The following is a 24,923-nucleotide window of genomic DNA, read 5'->3' as shown; positions in this document are numbered from 1 at the left end:
CGCTATTTCAGGTCACTTGGCAATAAGGTGCTCGGTGGTGAACACACCAGCAGGCCTCACTCCAAGGGTAGGTCCAGGTAACCCTGATCCAAGCAGGATGAACTTAGCTTTTTATTGACCACTCATGGAGATCTATATGGACTTTTCTTTGTCTGGACTCTCCATCAGACCCGTTCACCTGTTCACCATGGGAGAGCCTAAAAGGAGCAACAAGCTCCAGGCCACATAGCTCTGGGGTCCACTGAGACAAAAGCCCCACTACCACACTAAGGTAATGTTCCTTCTTTGGAATGCTCAGCTGAGTTAGACACAAATACTCGGGGACACGTTAGGCTTGTATGAACCCCGGATCGACACAACCTCCCAACGTTTTTACTACACCTATTCCACACAGTTGTTTTAGCAGAGGCATCGCTGTGGAAGTTCATACAGTTCCTGCCAGCTCCCTTCAGAGGTTATTTAATGCCCTCAGAGCTGATCTGACGCTTTCTGATATGTATATATGCACAAATAAATCTATATTCGTGATATCGCCGCTCGCTGATATCCCACTACGTTGCGGTGCGGTGCGTGCGCGCACTTCTCTCTGACACGGGCGCTCAATGGTTGTGTTTCCCTCCGACCTCCAGGTGTCGCTGTTTAGCGCGACTGCGCGGTGGAGCTCCGGTACGGACGCAACAGTCGGGAAGCGCAGTGGGAGGGCCGTTCGTGGTGTTGCTTTGCGCGTTCCCGGTTCGAAGACTCCGTGGGCGAAGGACAGTAGAGCAGGTAGCGGCAGACCCTCACTGTCATGACGGTCATGTAGAAATCCGGCGGAGCTTGTGTGTCGTGCTGAGGCCTGACTCTGTTTTCTTACGCCGGATCGGATCGGATGTCATAAAGCTGGACCAGAAGGTAGAGACGCGAGAGACGCGAGAGACGGCTAGCGGGCTAACAGAACACGATAATCTGGTATTTTAGGGAAAAAAAAGATGCCGGAAGACTTCTCACACGGATAATGTGACAAAAGACAGGATCATTAGTCAGTAACCTTCAAAATAAGACGGTGATTTGGACTCGTAACTGGAACCGCCGGTGGGGATATATTTTAGAGAGCTAGGTTCTGAGTCTGAACAATCATGTCACCACGACTCCTCCTCCTTACCATCTTTTTAATTCTCCATGATCATGCCGATTAGCAGCGCCTCATCCCTTTCCTATTTATAGCCATAAGCATCACACAAGTTCTTGACCTAAGTTTTGGAATTCGGTTTTCGTTTGTGTTGTCCGCCGCGTTTTGCCCTTTTCTTTTCGCACGCGTGACGGGACGGTTCTTATCTAATCTGGCTGGGACCTGTCCTGTCGCGGCCCGGAAATCCAGCTGCTTTTACAATGAATGTTAGCATTTTGTTATTATTATTGTTGCTTTTCGCAGATAAACATGTTTTATCTCAGGGTTTGAGGTCAGGTGAGGTACCCAGCCAGGATTGTCGGTTTTAATAAACGTATAGTTGTCAGACTCTGTGTCTCATCGACTGACGACCACGACAGACAGACAGCGACTTCTATGGCTCCAGACGGGCCCTGCAGTGTGTTCTGTGTACTCTGTCTGTGTAGCGTATGCATGTCACTTCGCTAATTCCATGTTTCTTGTTTCTCTGCTGTCATCGGGAGGATGTCCAGGAGTGCAGGCCTCAACAAGCACCCTGCACGCACTTCCCGATCTCTCTGCATCCGTGGCGTGACAAGCGGGAAGGCGCAGGGATCCCCTTTTTCTAGGAGAAACCGCTGTGTCCCGGCGCTCATTCGTCTCCCCTCTCTCGTTCAGGTGTCCCTTCATCGGTGCAGACGTCCCAGGAGATAAGCAATGGCCTTCAGCAAAGGGTATCGCATTTACCACAAACTGGATCCACCTCTATACAGTGTCATCGTGGAAACCAGGAACCGTGAGGAATGCCTTCTGTTCGAGTCTGGAGCCGTCGCTGTGCTGTGTAAGGGTTGTTCCTTTGCCTATGACCTTTTTAACATCTGATGAGGGATCAGTTTAACCTTCACTAGTTCTTATTAACCTTAACTGCTGTGGCCTAATTGTTCACCCAGACCTGTGCTGCTTGCTGGGGAAATATCATTCAGCTCCCAGGTTAAAAAAAAAAAAGGCAGTCCTTACTTATCAACAGATTTTAATAAATTGGGTCTCTTTCAGCACAATCTTTCACCTTTTTCCGGCGTATTCTGTTTTGAGCTTTCCGTGCTTTTAATGGATTCGGCTGTCCTTAAACCCACAGCACTTTCCTGATTGTGTAGATGACTGGAATATCTTCTCTGGTACTTTCAATGCCAGTTGTTGTCCTGTCCCCCCCCCCGTATGGTGCAATGTTGCTGCGGCAGGTGTTAATGTGCCAGCCATCTGAAACTCGCTGCCTTTCCTAAAACCTCCCACCATGGCACATGTCACCGAGGTGCTCCTTTTCCAACACGACTTTGTGCTCTCAAGGTTGCAGGGTTTGCCGGAAAATTTAATTTACAATTTAAAATTTCTTATGCCAACATGTTACACAATCAGTATTCATTTGAATATATTTTGCCTGTGCTTTGCTCTTGCACTGAAGGGACAATGTGTCATGTATTGTTGTGAAAGACCTAGTTAGGTTTGTTTAATGACTTCCTCCTAGTCTTAATCATTTGTGGCCCCTCTTGATTTTAATAATCCAGTTATGGTTTCTAGTTACTATAATTTTAGTTATTAAAAATTATTATTCCATAAATTTAATAATATGGATGTAACTAAAATATCTGTGTACTGTAAATGACAGAATACTTGAGAAATGCCCAAACAGACCTTTCTTTCTTCTGGCGATATAAAATTCAAAGATTGTCCAGAAACACAAAGTTACAGCATTTAGTAGCACCTTTATCTGAATAATATTGAAATTCGTTGATACATTTTCCTGCTACCGTTAACTGTATGCCAAAAATGAAACAAACCTTTTTTATTAATTTATGTCACAGGTGCAGTCATTTCCATGAAGCACTACACTGTTTGTTATTGGATTTTTCATCCATTTTTGTCCATTTCTGTCTTCAGCTGCAGCTGAGAAGGAAGCAATTAAGAACACATACACCAAAATGCTGGATGCATATGGAATTTTAGGTGTCCTCCGGCTCAATCTAGGTAAGTTAATGTGCACAAACCCAAAAAAGAATGACCATTAGTGCTCCCGCCCCACACTGAGTGGGGTTAATTTGCCTTAATATGGTTGTCACACATGTGCATGGTGGTGTGTGTGGCATCATGAAGCTAGGAGGGAGGTACACTTCTTCAGTATTGTCGCTTGAGTCATTTCTTTAATAGCACAAATAAAATTGTCAAAAATAATCTTTGAAAAATGTACTTAAAGTGCTTTGCCCCATCCTGATTTCTTCTGTTTTTGTGTGTATCTCATACTAAATTGTTTTAGATCTTCATACAAAATACAACTTAAAACAAAGGCAACCTGAGTAAACACAGAATACAGTATTGAATTTTTTTAATTGAAGCAAAAGTTATCCAACACCTATCACTCATGTGGAAAAACTAATTGTCCCCTTAAACTTAAAATCTGGTTGTGCTACCTTTGGCAGCAATAACTGCAACCAAACATTTCCAATAACTGGAGAGCAGTCTTTTACAGCACTGTGGTGGAATTTTGGCCCAGTATTTTTTTTTGTTTTTGCAGAACTGATTTGGTTAAGCCACATTGGAGGGTTTTTGAGCATGAACTGCCCATTTAAGGTCCTGCCACAGTATCTCAATTGGGTTCGTGGTAGGGCTTTGAGTCAGCCACGCCAAAACTTTAATTTAGCTTTTTTGAGCCATTCAGAGGTGGATTTACTCATGTGCTTTGGATCATTGTCTTGCCGCATAATCTAGTTCCTCTTGAGTTTCAACTTATGGACTGAAGACTGGACATTCTTCTTTAGGATTTTCTGGTAGAGAGCAGAATTCATATTCTCCTCAATTATTGCAAGTTGCCCAGGCCCTGAAGCAGCAAATCACCCCCACACCATTACACTGCCACCACCATGCTTGACCATAGGTACGATGTTCTTTTTGTGGAATTCGGTGTTTGGTTTATGCCAGATGTAATGGGACCCCTGTCTTCCAAACAGTTCCACTTTTGACTCATCAGTCCACAGAACATTCTCCCAAAAGGTTTGAGGATCATCAAGGTGTGTTTTGGCAAAATTCAGACAGGCCTCGTCACTCTTCTGTGGATGCCATTTTTGCCCCATTTCTTTCCGATAGTGAAGTCATGAATAGTGACCTTTATTGATGCAAGAAAGGCCTGTAGTTCCTTCGATGTTGTCCTTGACTCTTTTGTGACTTTCTGGATGAGTCGTCACTGTGCTCTTGGTAGAATTTTGGAAGGTCAGCCATTCCTGGGAAGGTTCACTACTGTGCAGAGTTTTTTCCAGTTGGAGATAATAGCACTCACTGTGGTTCTTGGGAGTCCCAGAGCCTTTGAAATAGCTTTCTAACCCTTCCCTGACTGATGTATTTCAATCACCTTCTTCTTCATCATTTCTAGAATTTCTTTCAACTTTGGCATAGTGTGTTACTAGGTAAGACCTTTTAATCAACTTCATGCTGTTGAAAAAGTTCTCTATAAGTGTTGATTTGAGTGAACAGGGCTGGCAGTAATCAGAGCTGGTTGAGTCTAGTCCAGCTAAAACCCATTATGAATGCAGTTTCATAGATTTGGGGAAATTTACTACGGGGGCAAATACATTTTCACACAGGCCCAGTTGGTATTGGATAACTTTTTTGCTTCAATAAAAAACATCATTTAAAAACTGTATTTTGTGTTTACTTAGGTTGCCTTTCTTTTATGTTACTTTTTTATTTTTCCTGAAACAATTTCGTATGAGATATATACAAAAACAGAAAAAATCAGGGTGGGGCAAATACTTTTTCACAGCACTATATACAGGGAACACACCTGGGGCCACCTGATAGCATGACAGGACAGGAGACATATACATAGTGGTTAGAGCTTCTGCCTTAGGACCCAAACATTGCAAGTTCAGTTCTCACCTCCAGCTGTAGTACCCTTGAGCAAGGTACATAAATTTCTCCAGTAAAATTACCCAGATGCATAAATGGGTAAATAATTGTAAGTACCTTAACATTGTAAGTCTTTTTGGAGAAAAGCATCATCTAAATGAAAAAATATAAATGTAAACTGAATTTCTCTGGTGGGGGTGCAGTGGCACAGTGGGTTTGACCGGGTCTTGCTCTCTGGTGGGTCTGGGGGTTCAAGTTCTGCTTGGGGTGCCTTGCGACGGACTGGCGTCCCATCCTGGGTGTGTCCCCTCCTCCTCCAGTCTTACACCCTGTGTTGCCACGTTAGGCTCCAGCTCCCCGCGGCCCCACATGGGACAAGTGGTTTCAGACTGTGTGCGTGTGTTTGTGTGTGTGTGTGTGAGTGAATTTATCTGGAAAATATGACCCTGCTGTATAAATGGTTAAATAATTGTAAGTAGCTTACACCATCAGTTGCTATAGAGAGAAGCATCTGTTGAATGAATTAATTCTGCTGCTAATAATGAGTGTGTTGTTTCAGTTGTGATAGTCCATTGACATTAATTGATAGTTGTGATTGAGATTATCAAATTGGCAGAATGTTGTTCTCCCAAGTTTTCTTGTACATTAAGTTTCTGCACATAGTTAATCTCACTTGTTGTATTCTGTAATTTTCTGAAATGCTCGCATGAGTGTCTATTCCATGTTCCATTTCATTTCTCTTTTGTTGAATGACTGCTCTGAACCAATAACTGAGGATGGAAATTGTTGTCAAGAATGACTTGTATGTTGTTTACTGCAGGCGTGTGCTTGTACTGTCTGTTGGGTCTTTGTCAGAGTCATGGAAAGAACATTTATATAAATAAAATGACCACATAACAGGCAAAAGTGCCACTGTACTGTATATAGACCCATTATATGAATGAAAGGATATATATTTCCATAAGCCATTATTACAATTTTTCATTAATGTGAGGGATGAGAGTATGTTCACATCAAGGTCTTACTCAGGGTAGCTGGTCTTGCCTCTTTGCCCTTGCTAAGGCATTAAAGATTTTATCAAAACTGGAGGAAATGCCAAGTAAACAGATTAAGGTAAAATCTGTGATACCACATGATGTTATAATCCAACTTCAGGACAGGAAGTAGACAACGGTTTGTTTTTACATTAAGGACAAAACCAACATTCTCCTCATTAAATGTACCGATGTGAGTGGGGAATATTGTTTTTAATCAACACATGGTGGCTGTCATTTTCTTTTTTCCTGAATAGTGGGTGAACTTATGGTCGCAAAAGACAAGTTTCAGATCACGATTAAATTACACTCTGCCTTTGTTCTTTTCTTCTCTCGCCACATAGGGGACGCCATGCTCCATAGCCTGGTTGTGGTGTCAGGTTGTAGTTCTGTGGGGAAGGTCCAGGATTCTGAGGTCTTCCGAGTAACTGCTACAGAGTTTGTGTCCCTGCGTAATGATCCTTCAGATGAAGACCGGATCTCAGATGTGCGCAAGGTCTTGAATTCAGGGAATTTCTACTTTGCCTGGTCCTCCACTGGGGTCAGCATGGACCTAAGTCTAAATGCCCACCGCAGAATCAAGGAAGACATGACAGACAACCGCTTTTTCTGGTTTGTTTCCTTTCTTGCTTTTTTAAATGTGCCAGTTTACAGTAGATGTCAGCTTATAAGAAATGCAAATACAAAAGTAGAGACTAAACAAAGAAGTTTAAAATTTGGTAAATGTTATGCTTTTCTCTTCTGGTGCATTGACCTTACAGTAACTTTTACATAGTGTGACTGCTATAGTAGTCGAGCTGAGTTATGTTCTGGGCTGATTTGTTTTTGTTTCTGAAAGAAACTGGGGTGCATTCCATTTTCAGTATGAGTCAGGAGAACTGCTGACAGGAGGTACTGTATGAGTCGGAATCCCCATGTCTTGCTGTAGGAATCAATCATTGCATCTCCACTTGAAGCACTACGGGGTCAGCTGTGATGACTGGCTGCTGCGACTCATGTGTGGTGGGGTGGAGATCCGTACCATCTATGCAGGCCACAAGCAGGCCAAGGCCTGTGTCATTTCCCGGCTCAGCTCTGAGAGGGCTGGCACCCGCTTTAATGTGCGTGGCACCAATGATGATGGTCAGGTGGCCAACTTTGTGGAGACTGAGCAGGTAGGAAAATGTGCCACAGGGATACTATGGTGGAAAAGAGGATTCCTATTTAGGCAGTAATCTGTGATGTAATGGCACTGCCTGGTTTTCTTAATTCGGTGAATGCCTTTACCTTCATTTTACATTGTCATTCAGGTCCTCGATTGCCCTCATAATCAGTGGTTGTTTACCAGCTGAGTTGTGGTGGAGCGTCAGCTTTTCAGTTCAATGGTGCCTTTTTATATGATCGTATTCAATGACACTTCTGAGAACTGATATTTTGTTTGCTCTATAGGTCATTTTCCTGGATGACAAGGTGTCTTCCTTTATTCAAATCCGTGGCTCTATACCTCTATTCTGGGAGCAGCCTGGAATTCAGGTAACAGCCAGTTTCCATTGATTAAATGTATCATGGTACTATACATGAAGCTTCTAACACTAAGCGGAATTATTAATTTCTCCTTTTGTTAATGTTTTGTTAATGTAATTTTAAAATAACCTGAATTGATGTTCAGCATAGTATCACTCCATAGTGTCTTGTCTCCCAAACTTCAGTTTATTTTCATAAATAAAAGGTGATGCTTGCAAGCTAAGTGGAGGACGAGGCGTTATAATTTATAGCATTGCTGCCTCTGAGTTCCTGGATGGTGGTATTAGACAAGGATTTGATCTAGGTTGATGTGGAGTTTGCACATATCCCCCCGTTTAAATATTAGTGCAAGAAAAAAAAATTTTATGTTGGCATTTTCATGTGATATATTTGGTGATGCCTTCTCTGTTGCAAGAGTTTTATGTGGTAAGACTCAGGTGGCTGCTGCTTGCTGGAGTTACAGAATTTGTTCTTTCCCCTTTTGGTCTTCCTATTATTTTGTAGACCTGTCCTGCTTTTATTTTTTGGCTCAAAATGTACAGATCTGGTTCACCTCAGGTTTAGAGGCATGACAACAACCTCCAGAGCAGTATAGCATAGTTTTGTTGCTAAGGTTTGTATAATGATTGAGGATTTCCTTGGTTGGTTGTAGAGCAATCACTTTGTAGTGAGGAGTAGAGCTTCCTTGTGGAATAAATCAATAAATCCTGTTATTCTCTGCTTCACTTTTCATTTTTTTCGTTTTGCATACGGTATGTCATACTGGTTGTTGAAAACATGTTTACACATGATTCGCTGTGGAAAATTTTGACATGCTGGTCCTTGTAATTGTATTGCAGTGTTCTGTTTGTTCTGAGTTAGGTCCTTTGTAGTTGTATGGATTGAGCACTGTTTGACTGGACTTCTGTGAACACCCAGTCAGCTGGCAGTAGTTGAGGCTATTTGTTATGTGGAGGTTGAGATTTGCATAAGATATGCATGCCAAAAAAAGCTGATTCACAGAGGAAAGCACTGGCAGTGATGGTATTTTATCTTAGCGGTCACTGTGATGGCTTAATGACTAACATTCTTTCTCAGCTTTCTCCCACATGAGTCTGGCTTATGGCCAGAGCTGACTCCGACTGAGACTGGAAGAAAGGTGACTGATCCCTCGGTGATAGTGTGTGCAGTACTCTATCCAACTCTTTCTCAGTTGTCACGGGGTCACTGTTGAATTTCAAAGGGCAAATATTAGCTTGGAAACTGTGCTTCAAGTTTCCCTGTTTATGGCGGTGCTGTGGTAGAAGTCTGGTTTTCCCTAGGGAGCTCAAATGAGCTTTTTAATGTGATATAGGGAAATGTATATGCAACCCAAGATCAGAGAGTAGGTCACTTCCTGTTTAAGAGTGTAGCGGAATTCAGTCAGAAAGACAAGCTTGCAGGCGAAGAAGTTCAAATATATACCGGTATGTTTAATACATCCTTTTATAAGAGTTTGTTCCTTAAACAAACCAGTGTCCAATGAAGCAAATAATATTGCACTTAATCTGATTACATTCACAGAATTTATAGTGACAACTAGGTTAATGTCATTTGGTATGTCCTCATGCATTTATTTTCTCCAAAGGTTGGATCACACCGTGTCAAGCTGTCTAGAGGGTTTGAGGCTAATGCACCAGCTTTTGAAAGGTAATTAAAAATCTGCAGCTCCTACTCCTCACCCCGCCCCACTTCATGAGCTACCCATGGAGCAGAGTACTGAGATCCCATTAGCTGGCAGCTGCCCAGGAAGGCAGATTACAGAGCTAGGAGTGGCCTAATGCCAATGCTGATTGCAACAGTAACGTTGCGTCAAGCAGCTCCAAAAATCAGCCGCACTGCTCTGTCATGATTTGCCTTTTTGGGTGTGCATGTTTCATTTGCCCTCTCTCAGTGTCATTTCTTCACGGCTCTGCTCTGAATCAGGGTCCTCTACACTGTCATAACTGAGGTCTGTGTTGACATTTAAGGGTATCCAAACAAATGCATAATTAAACGTGAAACTATGAGATAAATGGACTCAAACTTTTATCATGTCTAACGGAAAGGTCATTTTCATTAGCATCTGTTAATGAATGTTTGTTATTCACTTTATAAACTTAAGGCAAACCATTACTCGGGCATGCACCATTTTCTGAAATATTCACCACTGTTTTAAATGAGCACATGTCAGACATGTATGCCCAGTTGGCAGCTGTCCCCTCCATACTACACTTATATCAGCATTTATTTAAGTCGCACTTTGTTTACACTTGGAAATGGTGCAAGTTATCCTGTCTTAGGGTGTTTTCAAAGCCAGTGGCTTTGTAATATCTCCTGAGAGCTGGCCTCTTTGTGATAGGGATGAACTTTATCATGCATGAGTCATCACAAGGCCTGAACTCTGCTGACACCATCAAATACTATACACATTTAGTGCTAAAACATGGTTGCAGCAGAGCTGTTTATTCCATTGGTTTGTATTATGATTTCATTTGATTTTAATACTCTCTGAATAGATATTGTGATTCATCGGAGAACAATGCCAGAAAGTGAATCAAGTGAATGGTACATGGTGCTGTAGAAAGTGATCAGGCTAGGGAGGTAGTGTCCATAGAGGTGCAAAGGGTGCCAGAAACAGCCTGGGGTTTGTATTCCCCATCTCCCATAGCGTGTGTCACACTCACGTGAATTGTGGTGTGTACCCATCCTCAACAGGCACTTCAGTGCTCTGCGGAGGCTCTATGGCAAGCAGTTGATCATTAACCTGCTGGGAATGAAGGAGGGTGAGCACATGCTGAGCAAGGCCTTCCAGGTGGGTACTGTCACTAAGTGTCACCTGTGCACCCTGCTGAAACAGCATCCCAGACTTGTTGCTTGGGTGCCAGTATGACCTTTTTGTTTCATCTTTTACTGTTTGCACTGTTTTATTATTGTGTGAATGCTGTTTTTATTGTAGTGTCAAAAAAATGGTTATTGATGGTTATTAGAGTTTTGCAATTTTCTTTGAGGCGCAAATCAAATTTTAGAGTAGATTCTTTCATCCATAAAAAACTACAAGAATGAGTTGGAATGGATGGATGAGTTGGATGTCTGTGTCCACCTCCTGTCCTGTGTATTTATTTATTGTCTTGTGCTCCTGTTCTGTGTTGCACCATGGTCTCTGGAGAAACAACATTTTGTTCCACTGTATACAAGCTATATAGAGGAATTCCAATACAAACAACTTGAACTTGGAATGAGCAACTGAATATTTATGACCCTTCATGGGCTTAATTTAACTTTAAGTTAATGCCTGTATAGTGCTGATTGGTCTAAGTTCTTCATAGTAACATGGAGCTAAGTTATAAAGTCAGCTGTGGTGCATTTTTGCTTCTCAATTTTGAACAGGTGTTGCATAAGCAGTGGCTTTGTTATGGTTGCTTTACCTCAAGGCAGACAACAGGCACATACAAATTATTGAAGTCCTTTAAATTTGTATGTATCTGGCCCATCCTTTCAGAGTCACCTGAAGGCCTCTGAGCATGCCATGGGAGTGAAGATGATCAACTTCGACTACCACCAGATGGTGAAGGGGGGCAAGGCAGACAAGCTGAGCAGCGTGCTGAAGCCTCAGGTCAGCAAGTTCCTGGAGGAATGCGGCTACTTCTACTACTCTCCAGAAGGAGGTGTTCAGAGGTGAAGGTCCCCCCCAACTAGAACTGTTTATCATCACTTCATCATGCTTCTGCAATTTATACAGAGTATTCCTCCTTACTTACACTGACCATCACCCCCTGCTCCTTTACACTGGTTATGTTGGGTACTTGTTATGGAGGTCCAACCCTGTACTCTTTCATAAAAATTGTAGCCCTTTTAATTAACAATAGTACTAGTGCTTCTTAACTTTTAGATCTAGGCCCTGCTTTACTGCAGTAAACTTGCATATTTTTATCGCTGATACAAAGAAAAAGATTTGTCTGCAGATGCAGTAATTCAGGAATTGACCTTTACCATGGGGGAAAAAACTCAAGTTTGGTATAACTCCTTAATATGATTTTCCACTGGTTTTGGGCTGTGAATGTAGCCAGTGGTTTTAAAACAAATAGCTTATGGTGTTAAGAAAACACATCAAATTGTATTAAAATAAAAGGAACATTTTATTCAAGGATGTTTTGAAAAGGAAGCAAAGAGAGACCATTGTACACAGTGTATTTATCCTCTCAGGTCCCAGAGTGGTACCATCCGGTCTAACTGTCTGGATTGTCTGGACAGAACCAACAGCGTACAAGCCTTCTTTGCTCTTGAGGTTAGTGAAGTTGAGCAGTTCAAGCATTGATTGTCTTGCCTAAACTCCAGATCTTTTCAGGTAGATCCCAGTCCCTGTATTCCTCTTTGGGGGAAGAAAGAAAATGTTGACTAACTTTAACCTGATGGCTGTGATGACAGCAGTGCATTCCAACAGCCTTCCCCCCACTTCCTCTTTCTTCTTCTGTCCTCTGCCCAGATGTTGCCCAAGCAGCTGGAGGACATGGGCCTGACGGAGAAACCTCAGCTGGTAGCCCGCTTCCAAGAGGTCTTCCGCTCCATGTGGTCAGTCAACGGAGATTCCATTAGCAAGATCTATGCTGGCACTGGGGCCCTGGATGGAAAGGCCAAGGTGTGTGTCCTTGGGAGTGGAACTTGAAATGGGAGAGTTGTGGCGTCGATCTTGTCAGAGCTCTGCAGATGAGAGGCTGGTTACGCATTTCTAACTCCCTTTGCATGTGCTTTACTCCTTTCCTGCTTTCTCTGGATGCTGTGCCTGTGCTGGTGAGTTGACAACACCAGGTTCATAGGCACCTGCTTGCACTGGAGATGTCTGTTCATTACTTTTTTAGACAATTGTTATTTTTAAGTAGAGAAGAAAGAAGGAAAGAATAAGGGAGTATAGTCTGCATTAGTCAGACAGGCTTTCATGCAGGCTTACACCCATCACTGACTTTCCTGAACATCTGCGCCATATAGTCCAGGGTCAGCCAATCAGTTCGAGTTTAGAGTTGCTGCCTTTGGACCCAAAGGTTGCAGGTTTGAATTCCACCTCCAACTGTAGTAACCTCGAGCAAGGCACTTACCCTAAAATGCACCAGTAAAAATTACCTTGCAGTATAAATATGCAAATAATTGTAAGTAGCTTCAAATTGTAAGTTGCTGTGGAGAAATTTAGTTCTAAATGAGTAAATGTAAATGTAGTCCATTGTCAGCACTTGCAAAGGTGACCTGAGAATCCACTGGCAAATGTCACTCAGAAACTACCTGATATATGCAATGAAAGCTTGTGTATAAATCAACTAGATGTAAACTGGTCCTTCTTCATCAAGGCAGCATAAACAGAGGTTTCTGTAAGTCTATTGTATGCATGCTTGTCTGTTTCTAATATGCATTTTACCTGTTTTTGTATTCTTTACCTGTGTTTTTATGTGAAATATTCTTAAATGAAAGTAATTTTAATGCATCTGGGGTCCCCGTAGGGTGGAAAGCTGAAAGATGGTGCCCGCTCAGTTACCAGGACCATCCAGAACAACTTCTTTGACAGCTCCAAGCAGGAGGCCATAGACATCTTGCGCCTGGGCAGCACACTAAACAGTGACCTAGCTGACAAGGCCCGTGCTCTTCTGACCACAAGCAGCCTGTATGGTACAACACTCCCTGTCCAGAATTACAACACATTACATCTGTGTTGCTCTAACCTTGTAATACACTGTGGTCTGTATTTCTCTCTCTAAACTACACCTCTTAAACTAAATTTATATTTGTTAATAGCAGATTGATTTGAATTACTTAAAACTGAAAGTATCGACTTAATTTGAAGTAGGTTCTAGTTCCAACACTTTTGAGTTTTAAATAAATAGAATACAGCCAAGCATTTTTACATGTGCTTTTAATGTTTTTTAATAATCAGTTTTCCAGTGTTCACAGAGTATAACAATCCTTTGTAACTCTTAGATAACAACCTTTCTCAGTTGTTCAGTTATTACTGGACATTTGTAGAACCCAAAGAAAAACAAGTGGAAATGGTCTAGTATAGAGCATGATTAATCAGCAGTTAACATTGCTTGTCTGTGGTATTCTAACTGCACTTTCATTCCTCCCTTTTCCTTAATGCTTACGCTGTTAGTTTCAGAACCTATTTTGCAGTCAGGTACAGTAACTTTCATAAAACCGTTACTCATTATTCTTTGGAAGTGCTGCCTTTTCCCTCAATTTTTTTTTTTTGGAATGTGCTCTGTGACCTGTTATTCCCCTGATTGGGGGGTTTTGAACTTTTCAGTTTTGATACTTCTTTAATACTCAAACTTTCTGTTGCTTTGACTGCATATCTGAACTTCTCAGTTTTTCTTGCATTATAGCATCTCCCAGGGTGCTCCTGGGCATGTGCCAGAATTATCACAAGTACACCCGGCCAAAACAGATCAGGGTGTGTGTGGGCACCTGGAATGTTAACGGTGGGAAGCAATTCCGTAGCATTGCCTTTCGCAACCAGACCCTTAACGACTGGCTGTTGGATGCCCCAAAGAAGGCCGGTTATTCTGAGTTCCAGGGTATGTTGTGACAGATGTCGCTAAACATTTTGATGCATACTGTTTTGGAGTGTAACACGTTTAAAATGAATTTTTAGAATGTATAATGCATCCTCTTTCTCAGAAAACCACAAATTCATTAGACCAGGCTGGATAACTATGAGCAAGCAAGTAGTTTATTTTAGTGTGTTTTTTAATTCCAGACAGCAAAGTCAATCCTGTGGACGTCTTTGCTATTGGATTTGAAGAAATGGTGGAACTGAATGCCGGGAACATTGTCAGTGCAAGGTAAGAGTCAGCTCCGCCATCTGTGACTTCTGTGGTCCTGTGATTTTATGTAAATCACATCCACATTGTAGTTAGATATAAGGGTTTTAGGAAAAAGGACAAAGGATTTTTGTTGTAGTAACTGTAATTTTTGGCTTCTTGCTTTATGGCCAATAGTTTGGATGATCATATGCTTTGGTTAAAGTTGGGTCTCATCGTCTTCCCACAGTACAACCAATCAGAAGCTATGGGCTGCTGAGCTGCAAAAGAACATCTCCAGGGACCACAAGTACGTTTTGTTAGCCTCAGAGCAGCTGGTGGGCGTGTGCCTCTTCGTCTTCATCCGGCCACATCATGCCCCCTTCATTCGGTATGTTTCTGCTGGTCAGTCACTACATTTTAGCTGCTTTAGCACACGTGTTAGCACACTTGTTTTTTTTCTGTTGCATCTTCTTGTTGCTGTTTTGTTCCTATTCTCAGTTTTCAGTGATTGCTTTTTCAATCCAGTTGCCCTCAGCTGATGGTGCTAATGATGCTATTTTGTACAATGTTTGTCAGGGATGTTGCTGTAGATACTGTTAAAACAGGCATGGGCGGAGCCACGGGGAACAAAGGGGGTGTGGCCATCCGCATGCTGTTCCACACCACCAGCATCTGCTTTGTCTGCTCACACTTTGCTGCTGGGCAGTCTCAGGTCAAGGAGCGAAACGATGACTATAATGAGATCACCCGCAAGCTCAGCTTCCCCATGGTAAGTGTGGGCTTCCACTGTTCAAAAAAAAACAACCACCAGTCTCTGTAGTGTGTCCAGAATTACAATTTGTTAGTCAAGATTTTCTGTGGGCTGTAACCTGACATGCATGACCACTGCTGTACAGTGTGACTTGGTTACATTTTATATCCATGTCCTTTCAGCATGTGCTCATATTTTTGTACATTTTTTAAATGCCCAACATTTCTATTTGTTTCTATAATTTTTGCAGATTTAAGAATCTTACTGTCTGCCTTTTTTTTGTTCAGTAAAGCCTTATAACCCTGTATCTCATTTATTTATTGTAATTATTTAAAAGTTACAATCTTTTGGGAGCTAAGACATGTAGATAAAATGAAGACCATGTGGGAAAGTATAAAAAAAAGTTTACTTCTGTGATAAAGACAGAAGTGATTTCATCTCTTTTAGTCCCATTTGATAGCAATCAATACAGTTTTCTGCAAAATAACTGAGAAAAATTGCCTCTCTCAGAAAATACAGATATGTCACTTCTTTGGACTTAACCATGTGAGTTTGTGTGCATTTTAAGCTCATCGGTATTAACTCGTCTTTGTGAGGAATTTTATAAAATTTCTGATTATTTCAATATTGCAGTATCCAGCCAATAGTAACAAATCTCCATGTTATGAGCGATTGAGGCTGGTAGTTGTGAAGCTGTCATGGCATCAGGAAGTCTAGACTAATTACCATATAAGATAAGGCTGATTGACAGTCAGATAAGTTTATGCGACTGGTTGTACTGGTTATGGAATTTTGAACCACTGATTGTTGAATGCTTAGCACCTCATTTATGTTAGGGGAAAGGAGAGGTAGGGATTCTATTAATAATTCCTAAATTGATCACAACAGGCCAAGGCCTAGTTTGTGTCTTATAAGTAGGGTGCTTGAGAAAAATTACATAAAATCTACCTAATGCTGAGTAAAATCTTTGGATTTTTGTAGAGGACCTCTGAAGCTTCAAAAGCAATGTGTTAGTTTAGATTTTAGTTTCATTTTAAAAACATTTGTTCAGTTATGTTCTGGGCATTTAATTCTGTCATGAATAGGTATTTAAGATATGCACTAAAAAATAAGACCTAATAATCACATAAGTCTACAGTTTTAAATATGAAAATTAATACTTCAAGACAATTTTCGATCAAGGTGTTGGAGTTTCACTTCCATTTTTGAATGTTTTTCCAGTAAATGTGTTAAGTGGATTGTGTTTGTATACCAGCATTTCAAATACACTCACATCTTCTCCATAGTTTTGTAAAGCATGTCTTTCTATAGCTAAGTGCAGCATCAAAATCTGCTGAAAAACAAACTGCACTCATACAGGACCAGGGTTTATGCTGTTGTCTGCCTCTGTGTACCAGTTCAATCTGACCCCATCTTATTTCCTGTATCCTCAGGGTCGGTTGCTCTACTCCCATGACTATGTGTTCTGGTGTGGGGACTTCAACTATCGCATCAACCTTCCAAATGAGGAGGTGAAGGAGCTTATCCGCCAGCAGAACTGGGATGCCCTGACGGCAGCAGACCAGCTGCTGGAGCAGAAGAATGCAGGGCATGTAAGTGGGTGGAGGGATTAATCCATCACTCTGCATGTTGCAGAACATTGTGCATATTGCAAACTTCAGTTAGTCTCTAATGTGTTGATGTACTCTTATGTCCCAATGTAGGTCTTTCATGGCTTCATTGAGGGCCAGATAGATTTCCCACCCACTTATAAATATGACCTATTCTCGGATGATTATGATACCAGCGAGAAGTGTCGCACACCAGCTTGGACAGACCGCATCCTGTGGAAGAGGAGGAAATGGAACTTTGACAAGACAGGTGAGGGAGAGCATCTAACTACAGTGAGGCTAGCACATAAGCACCATAACCAAGTCCAGTACTAAATTTACATTTACATTTATTCATTTTGCAGACGCTTTTCTCCAAAGTGACATACATCTCAGCAGAAGTATAATTTATGCATTACATTAAGAGAAAGAGACATAGCTGCAGACATGTGACTCAAGTAAACCTAGTTTGTTGCCTACCACTTGCTGCACCGAGGTTCAGCAAGTACAGTACTAAAGTCTGCAATAGGTTTGCTTTCATTCATACAGCTTGTGCTTCCCTACAGCAGAAGAAATGAACTTGGTGTGTGCAGCTGAAGATGACGATGACAAGTCACAGTATACCTGGACCACTGGTATTCTTAAATACTATGGAAGGGCAGAGTTAAAGACCTCTGATCATAGGTGAGTCTCTGAATGCATTCAGGTAGTTCAATGATGACCCCACCCCACAAATGTGGTTTCTGGCCCTGCCTGTAGGTTGCTAATATACCCTTCCCTTACTTTTAGACTCGTGTATTTCCACTCCATCTGAAATCCTGTCTCCTGGACTCACTGTTTGTTTCTCTCTAGGCCTGTGGTAGCCATCATAGATGTGGATGTGCTGGAGGTAGATCCGGAGGCACGCCACCAGGTGTACAAGGAGGTCATTGCCTTGCAGGGGCCACCAGATGGCACTGTGCTGGTATCGCTGTGCAGCTCTGGCCCTGATGACTATTTTGATGATGCCCTGATCGACGAGCTGCTTAAGAAATTTGCGGCCTTTGGCGAAGTCATTCTCATTAGGTGGAAATTCCCACTAACCCTTTAAAGAATTCTCCAGACCCCTTATTTTTTGTTTTGAGCATCTGGGACTCTGTTCTTTCACTACTTTCTTGCATTAATTTGTGGGGTCAAATTTGTACATACCACAAAGACTTTATCAGGTTGTTTATATGCTTTTCCTCAGTTAAAGCCATTCCACACGCAGTGTAATAATACAAGCTGACTAAAGAGTAACAACAGAATGCACAGTGTATTCTCATCAATTGCTTTCCAACTGCTTTTGCTGTGTCCAGGTTTGTGGAGGAGAAAATGTGGGTGACATTTTTGGAAGGCTACTCTGCTCTGGCTGCCCTTTCACTGAGTGCCTCCACGGTTTGTATCTTTGTCCTGAAAACGATAGTTGATCTGGATGATGATGTACTACATCACTGTACCTCTGACTCTGTGGATGTGTTGTATCCAGGTTCTCGGGAAAACCATTGACATCCGGCTGAAGAGCCCTGGCTGGATCAAGAGCCTAGAAGAGGAGATGAGCGTGGAGAGGGTCTGTGGCAGCATACCTATGTCTGCCAGCTCCAGCCTGTTGGCTGAGGATGCCGACACGGGTGCTGACTATGACATGGAAGGTATGGTGGAATGGCTTTGTGGGCTCTTCAGAAGACTAAAATATGTAGACGTAACATTAATTGACGTAAATGTTTATATACGTCTCAAAAAAAAAAAACTACTGGGAAGGTGATGAGGAATCAGCAATATTCTAGTAAAGTTTTATGCAGCTACTTGTGTAATGAACATCAGTGCATGCGGTGAAGGAAACAAACTATTTAAGAGTCACACATCTGCAGCTATGTCTCTTTCTCCTAAGATGATGAACAAATTGTATTTTCTGAGATGTGCGTCGCTTTGGAGAAAAGCGTCTGCTAATTGAATAAATGTAAACATAGAAAGGATACAGGTACTTTTGAAGCGTGTACTGTAATATTTATATGTGAAGTATGAGCTGTATGAAAATACAGCACAGTGATTTTTATGATGATGTTCATTGAAATATCTGTTGGAACAATCAGGGATAGTGTTAAATATGTGTTATGCAGTATGTGTTTAGCAGGAGTATTTGGTTGTGGACTGCAATTTGAAAAATCATTCATAAACTGCAGTTCGTTTTATTTCAGTTGCTGGTTAAACTCGTCAATATTTTCATTAGTGATGATTGTTGACAGGCGATGTGGATGACTACAGCGCAGAGGTAGAAGAGATCCTTCCCCAGCACCTACAGCCTGGTGCAGGTTCAGGACTCGGCACCTCGCCCTCCTCTTCACCCCGGAGCAGCCCCTGCCCCTCACCCACGCACGGCGAACCCGCCCCCCCTGTCCGGCCCAGCCGAGCTCCTGCACGCACTGCTGGCCCACCACCAGGCATGATACTCTGATAGTTCTATAGAAAGGTTTTGCGGAGCTAGAAATGTCTCAGCATATGGTCAAAATATAGTGGTAGGTTTTTAGTGCTCTTCTGCTGTACCTCTGAGCAAAACAGAGTTGTTTTAAGTTCAGTTTTAGTTTTTCTAAAGCTGTGCAAATTTGTATAACTTAAATAGATTACATTGTTTGCTAAGCGAATAGAAAAAAACACTGTCTGTTCACTGGTTCATTTTTATAAACTCAGTTCATTTATTCTTTGCTCTGTCTTTATATCGAAAAGGAGGCTTAAGTCCAGCAACGTGTAGGAGGGAACTTGCAGGTAACAATAGTAACAGTGCTATATGTGAAGGTGTATGTGTCTGTGCAAATAGGTGTTTCTCTGGATGTAGCCCGAGTACACTGGGGCAGTTTTAGTAATCTGGTGACCCCAGAGCATCAAACAGAAGCCCTCAGGGTCTTCTGGAATGCAGGCAGTTATACATGCAGTTGCCTCCTCCTTGTTTCAGGCTCTCCTGTGGACTTCCAACCTGCTACTGCCCCCTCTTCTCAAGGTCTGGAGCCAAAAAGACCCCCACCCCCTCGGCCCAATGCCCCTCCAGCCCGGCCAGCACCCCCACAGCGACCACCACCTCCTTCAGGTAGGGTACCACACACACCAACAGAAAAACAAGTCTTGAAAATTTTATATGCAACAAAGTAGAGATTCTGCCAAATCTATACATGGTGCCATTCAACAATTGTGTACTGGCTTTTGAGATGTCAGTTTTTAAAGATACAGATGTTTTCCCGTTTATTTTAATAGTATTTTCTTCACTTATTTATTCCTGTTTTTTCCTGTAGCAGCTAAAACAACTTCTGTTTAAGCACTGAGCTGATAGATGTCAGTAAAACACACACAAAGAGGACTGTAGGACGGAATTGATTAAATTTGTACTTCCACAGTGTTATGAGTCGTGTCTGGTGTTTGTAAGTGCTCAATAACACGATCCAAAACATTTCACGTTTGAGATGAATCAGTGAACATTTGGAATTAAATGTTGCTTGTGGATCAAACACATTTATTTTCAGTAATTTTGAGTATTTGTTTTAATGTAGCCTAGGCAAGAATAAAAATATATTTTTTATAGCTTTGGGATTTTGAAAGAGCCTAACCTTTAAAGAAATCAAGGAACATTTGTATTAAGCTTTTATTGATTATGACTTAAAGGTAAAAGTGATTAATTTTACAAAAACAATTAGTCACAAACTTCTGGCCCCAATTATTTTCATAAGTTGAAGTTCCAGTGTACTGGGTGTATTGTTACAGGTCCTAAAGCATTTTTTCAGGTTATTGAAAACTGAAATTGTGTGTAGTTGGATTTTGGGTGAGTGTTCTTCATGTTGAGCAATCTGTCATTATGAGTTTGTGATGGCACCCTGGGGAGTGATTCACTAAAGGACTGATGTCATTCCTGGAATTTGCCTTGACCTATACTTTATCTTTGAAGGAGGCAGAAGCCCCACACCAGCTAGAAAAGACTTGGGAGGTAACTTTCATGCTGGAAGTAGCATTGTGCCATACGCTCATTTGCTGTGACCTCTGTTCAGCTACTTGAGTTGATATACCCCATCCCCCTTGGCAAGCCTTCACTTCCTGTAGCTGCTCCATTCCACCTCATACCATACCACCATGAGTGTTCCAGCCAGACTCTTGGTGATTTTTTTCTTTTCACCACTTCTGTGAAATACAGTTCATTCTTGGACTGCAGGAAAGCAGTCCTGCGGCATTTTACCCTTGTATAGAACTTTATACCAGTATGTTAAGAGTATTTGATGACAGTGACATGAGTGTGGATGTGATTTTGTGGTCATTGTGCTGTAGATACATGTATGGTTGTGTGTAAGATTACTGAATGTGTAAGAAGCCCACACCCTGTAATGGCAGTGTAAAAATCAAGGAATAAGTAGATTTCTCACTTCTCACCTCCAGCATCTCTGGGGGTAGTACTTAGATGGAGGGTAGTGGCAGTTCACCTGCGAATCCATGCTTCTAGAAATGTGCATTTTGTGTGTTTTCTGTAGTATGTGTTAGTCTATCAGAGCTTTGTTAGCCATATCAAAGTAACCAGTGTTGTTGCTTTTGTAGTTTGATCACCAGTTGTTAATTTCCCATTTAGTCATTTTAGATTTTTTTTTTTTTTTTACATTCTCTACATTTTCTTAGTCATAGCATAGTTAGATTGGATGATCCAATTGAGTGGTCCTAATTTATGTAGTTGTACATAGTTAGCATGGTACTTTTGCCCATTTTGTCTTCTGCATGCCTGTTGTGTGGCTTTGTCATTTTTTGAATGGTTTCCTTTCACCATAAGACCTTGGAGAACCTCAAAGCCCAGCAACTTGTAGGAGGAACTCCGAAGGTAATGGTTCAAAAGTCCTACTTATAGAGTTGTCTAGGTGTTACCTTGTTTCTAATAGGCCTCTTACAGTAGTGGCAACTGAAAGTTGCTGCTTAGGCTGTAAGATGTTCCTCCATTGATAAACTGAGTCAATTAAAATGCACTGTTGTCCTCAGAAACAGAGCATTTTGATAAATCATGGTCGTTGTGTCAAAAACTCATCCAGAATCTATCTTCCAGCTTATGGAAAGTGAGTTGATTTAAAAGGGGGTCTTCTTCCCTATAGTTCATATAATTTTATTATAGTGTCACTTGTAGCAACAAGTACAATGCAATAGATACTTTCCGGGTTAGTGGTAATGTGCAGTTAGTAGCTGTTTTTCAGCATCATTTGTAGCTCTTGTGGGAAAAGTTTCAAAACCCCTTTATTGTAAGGAATGAAACCAGCAGACTGTAATAGTTTCCTGATTCTCTCTCCTTGCTGCCAAGGACAAAAAAGCCCCGGATTACCTAGACAGGACTTTGCAGGTGAGTAACAGTGGCATCCATTGTAAATGGCCCCAGTTTGTTTCCTTTTTTGAAGCTATTCTGGGTGGAGCACATGGTCAGCGTGACATGAAAAAATGTGGCTGAAACACACAACACTGCTGGGATCTGTTTCCAGGAGAGCTGACAAAGGTAGATGGGTGGCTAGTTCTGCACACCTGGTATTGGTAGTGATTGCTGGTTGTCTTTCAGGGAGTGGCTTGCCTCCCCACCCCCTTGACACCTATCCAGGCTGTCTCAGTCATATAATTCGCATGGGAAACAATTTCTCTCATCCTGCCCTACAATAAAGGATGACATAGGCCTGGCACCGTGGTAGGACCAAGGCCCCATGAACTGCTTACCCCAAAACCAGGAACTGGCACAATCCTTTCTATCCAGAATAAAGAGAGACCAGAGGGCATGAAGTGGAAAAAGTGGCAGGCTGGATTACTTTACATTAGCTTCTGTTGAGTCTTGGGAAAGATAATGACCTGAATTTTTAAAGATTCAGATTGCAAAAAAGCTTAATTTTCAATCATATCAGCTTGCTATGCTTTATTAGGGTTTTCCCCAACATGCATCCTTTGTTTATTCTTGAGTCAAGTCACCATGTCTAGGCATGGCTCTTGCCTTTATTCACTGCTGGAATTTTCACTCTTCACACCACTGGAACTTGTGTTGTAAATTTTTGGAGTGATAATATGTGTACGATGCATTATGACTTCTATGACTTGGCTGTGCCAAGATGTCACATGACTGTAGTGTCCCGTGTTCCAGGTCGAGGCCAGGCAGCTGCTGGCACAGTATCAGGAGGGACGCCAAGACCGGTGGGTTTCCCTCCTTTGCTTCCAGCTTGTTACAGCACTATACAGGACAGGTGATGTAGTGTGCTATGACGTATCCTCGTGACGTATCCTAGTGTGCTATGACGTGACCTGTTGGAGATTTGCGCCATCTGCTGGGACTCAAGTGTAGTCTCTTACGTGATAATTGTTCTTGATCATTGTTTTGAAATGTTGTTCACTTAAATCTGCATTGGTTTTCCATGTTACTATAGACCATTCCCCCTCGAGCAGGGGTCATCAGCATCACTCCGCAAGCCAGGCCCCCACCTCCAGCTCATCCTGGAGCCCCTAGGCCCATCCCTGAGGTCCATCCTGGGGCACCTAGGCCCATGTCTGAGACTCACCCTGGAGCCCCAAGACCCATTCCTGAGCCCCAGAGTAAACCAGCAGAGCTGCCGTTGGGTGAGTGTGGGTCTTCCACATTCTCGAGTTTGACAACCCACAAATGTGCCTTTATTGTGAATGTAAAGGGAAAGAAAAACCTGGAAATGCTTTGACATTAAAATTAAACTAGGAGCTTAAAGTTGTGCCTTCATGTACCCAGGACATCTCCCCCTTATACTCTGTGCTTTGTCTGTAACTTTATATCGCTAAACTATACTGTGCCGTTTCTGTGTCTTTACAGGGCCACCAACCATGAGACCACAAATGTCGTCCCCTTTGCAGCCACAGATGGTGTCTCCTGTGCGGCCGCAGATGGCTACTCCTCTACAGCCACAAATGGCACCTCCCATGCAGCCACAGTTGGCCACTCCTTTGCAGCCGCAAATGGCACCTCCCATACAGCCACAGTTGGCCGCGCCCCTGCAACCGCAACCTGCACAGGCTTCCCAGGGTGCAGTCTCTCAGCCTTCTACAAGCCTGGGCTCTCCGAAGCCACCACCTCGGAGTCGCTCCTCCCATGCCCTGCCTGCTGAGCCCACCCCCACCTCACAGGTTAGTCTGTTCATCTCACGGTCATCTGATTGCCTGCTGCTCCGTGGTTGTCCACCAGTGATTTTCAGTGCTTGTTAAGAAGGTCTGATTTTTCTCTGTCTCGCAGAGAAAACTGTGCATTACCTTCCAGATTGATTTAATTTTTTTTTTCTCCCTGAAATTTCAGCTGTAAAAACTTAGAAAGCTCCACTTGAACCATTGTCTCTGACAGTGACACATTTCAGGTGAATTGTGGGCTCTAAAATGTTAGCACCTCTGTCTGATGTGTCCCTCTCTCCCTGATCTGTCTTTCTTGCAAGCAGGAGCAATCCTCAGGGTGACAGGTATTTAAGATTTTCAGCCTCAGTGTTCCTAGCACTTCATGAACAATGTATGCCCTGTTTTCATACATAGGAAATAACCTGCATATTTTGGTTAACCTCTGTCTTGATTTTAGCATTTTCGTTTTCTTCATCCAGTGTCAAGTTTATTTTCAGTTGGTCTGCTGTTGGTTTAACAATCCATTGTTTTGTTGTAAAATGTTTTTTTAATTCAAACCTTCCCCTATAAATTTCACACTGTCTTAAAGTGCTTTTTGTACGCTTTAATTATTGTACTATGGAATTCCTAGAACCTCACATTTATATTTACATTTATTCATTTAGCAAATGCTTTTCTCCAAAGTGATGTCCATCTCAGAGAAAAATACAAGGAGTGCATTATTCATCTTCAAGATAAGCAGCCATTAAAGAAACCTTCAGTATGCTACTGTAGCTATGCATTCACCTGCACAACCTGTGTGACTCACGGTATAGCTGTTTGAAAACTTCAGACCTGTGAGGGATTTCATGTGTGATTACAATTTAAAAATTGCAGTACCGCTTTCAAAGCACAGCATATTAGGTCAAAGTTAAATATAATTACATAAAGATGTTACGTTTAGTTATTTCTGACAATTCTGGGCAGAAAACAGTGTTGAAATGGCCGTCGTTTGTACTTGAAAATAAAATCTAATTGAATCATATCACATGTTTACTGAGATCTAGTTTTATAAGCATTGGACATCAGTAAATGGACTTAAACCTACTGACATCTGGATGTGACCAGACT

At 42.0% G+C, this 24,923-nt stretch overlaps 1 protein-coding gene across 10 annotated transcripts in view; it reads left to right on the top strand.

The window, feature by feature from the left end:
- Nucleotides 1–676: 676 nt before the first annotated feature.
- synj1 (synaptojanin 1) overlaps nucleotides 677–24,923 on the top strand; it is a 28,019-nt gene continuing 3,772 nt past the window's right edge. Inside the window, exons 1-32 of one of the 10 annotated variants that reach the window (XM_018755380.2) lie at nucleotides 677–768; nucleotides 1,808–1,970; nucleotides 3,065–3,151; nucleotides 6,402–6,669; nucleotides 6,986–7,211; nucleotides 7,486–7,569; nucleotides 9,167–9,228; nucleotides 10,276–10,372; nucleotides 11,060–11,235; nucleotides 11,764–11,845; nucleotides 12,044–12,196; nucleotides 13,047–13,212; nucleotides 13,694–13,717; nucleotides 13,926–14,117; nucleotides 14,300–14,384; nucleotides 14,593–14,733; nucleotides 14,922–15,114; nucleotides 16,530–16,688; nucleotides 16,800–16,956; nucleotides 17,252–17,369; nucleotides 17,538–17,750; nucleotides 18,023–18,101; nucleotides 18,193–18,355; nucleotides 18,950–19,144; nucleotides 19,428–19,466; nucleotides 19,654–19,785; nucleotides 20,635–20,673; nucleotides 22,015–22,053; nucleotides 22,831–22,880; nucleotides 23,111–23,300; nucleotides 23,524–23,834; nucleotides 24,137–24,157. In XM_018755380.2, coding sequence (XP_018610896.1) covers nucleotides 1,847–1,970; nucleotides 3,065–3,151; nucleotides 6,402–6,669; nucleotides 6,986–7,211; nucleotides 7,486–7,569; nucleotides 9,167–9,228; nucleotides 10,276–10,372; nucleotides 11,060–11,235; nucleotides 11,764–11,845; nucleotides 12,044–12,196; nucleotides 13,047–13,212; nucleotides 13,694–13,717; nucleotides 13,926–14,117; nucleotides 14,300–14,384; nucleotides 14,593–14,733; nucleotides 14,922–15,114; nucleotides 16,530–16,688; nucleotides 16,800–16,956; nucleotides 17,252–17,369; nucleotides 17,538–17,750; nucleotides 18,023–18,101; nucleotides 18,193–18,355; nucleotides 18,950–19,144; nucleotides 19,428–19,466; nucleotides 19,654–19,785; nucleotides 20,635–20,673; nucleotides 22,015–22,053; nucleotides 22,831–22,880; nucleotides 23,111–23,300; nucleotides 23,524–23,834; nucleotides 24,137–24,154 — 4,062 coding nt within the window. In that variant the 5' untranslated portion in view covers nucleotides 677–768; nucleotides 1,808–1,846 and the 3' untranslated portion in view covers nucleotides 24,155–24,157. Of the gene's footprint in view, nucleotides 895–1,807; nucleotides 1,971–3,064; nucleotides 3,152–6,401; nucleotides 6,670–6,985; nucleotides 7,212–7,485; nucleotides 7,570–9,166; nucleotides 9,229–10,275; nucleotides 10,373–11,059; nucleotides 11,236–11,763; nucleotides 11,846–12,043; nucleotides 12,197–13,046; nucleotides 13,213–13,693; nucleotides 13,718–13,925; nucleotides 14,118–14,299; nucleotides 14,385–14,592; nucleotides 14,734–14,921; nucleotides 15,115–16,529; nucleotides 16,689–16,799; nucleotides 16,957–17,251; nucleotides 17,370–17,537; nucleotides 17,751–18,022; nucleotides 18,102–18,192; nucleotides 18,356–18,949; nucleotides 19,145–19,427; nucleotides 19,467–19,653; nucleotides 19,786–20,634; nucleotides 20,674–22,014; nucleotides 22,054–22,830; nucleotides 22,881–23,110; nucleotides 23,301–23,523; nucleotides 23,835–24,136; nucleotides 24,158–24,923 lie in introns of all 10 variants that reach the window. The other 9 variants (XM_018755374.2, XM_018755372.2, XM_018755373.2 and 6 more) reach the window with 9 other exon arrangements.

This window comes from Scleropages formosus, chromosome 4, assembly GCF_900964775.1.
Source record: "Scleropages formosus chromosome 4, fSclFor1.1, whole genome shotgun sequence".
Lineage (NCBI taxonomy): Eukaryota > Metazoa > Chordata > Actinopteri > Osteoglossiformes > Osteoglossidae > Scleropages > Scleropages formosus.
This window is presented reverse-complemented; position numbering and strand designations above follow the sequence as displayed.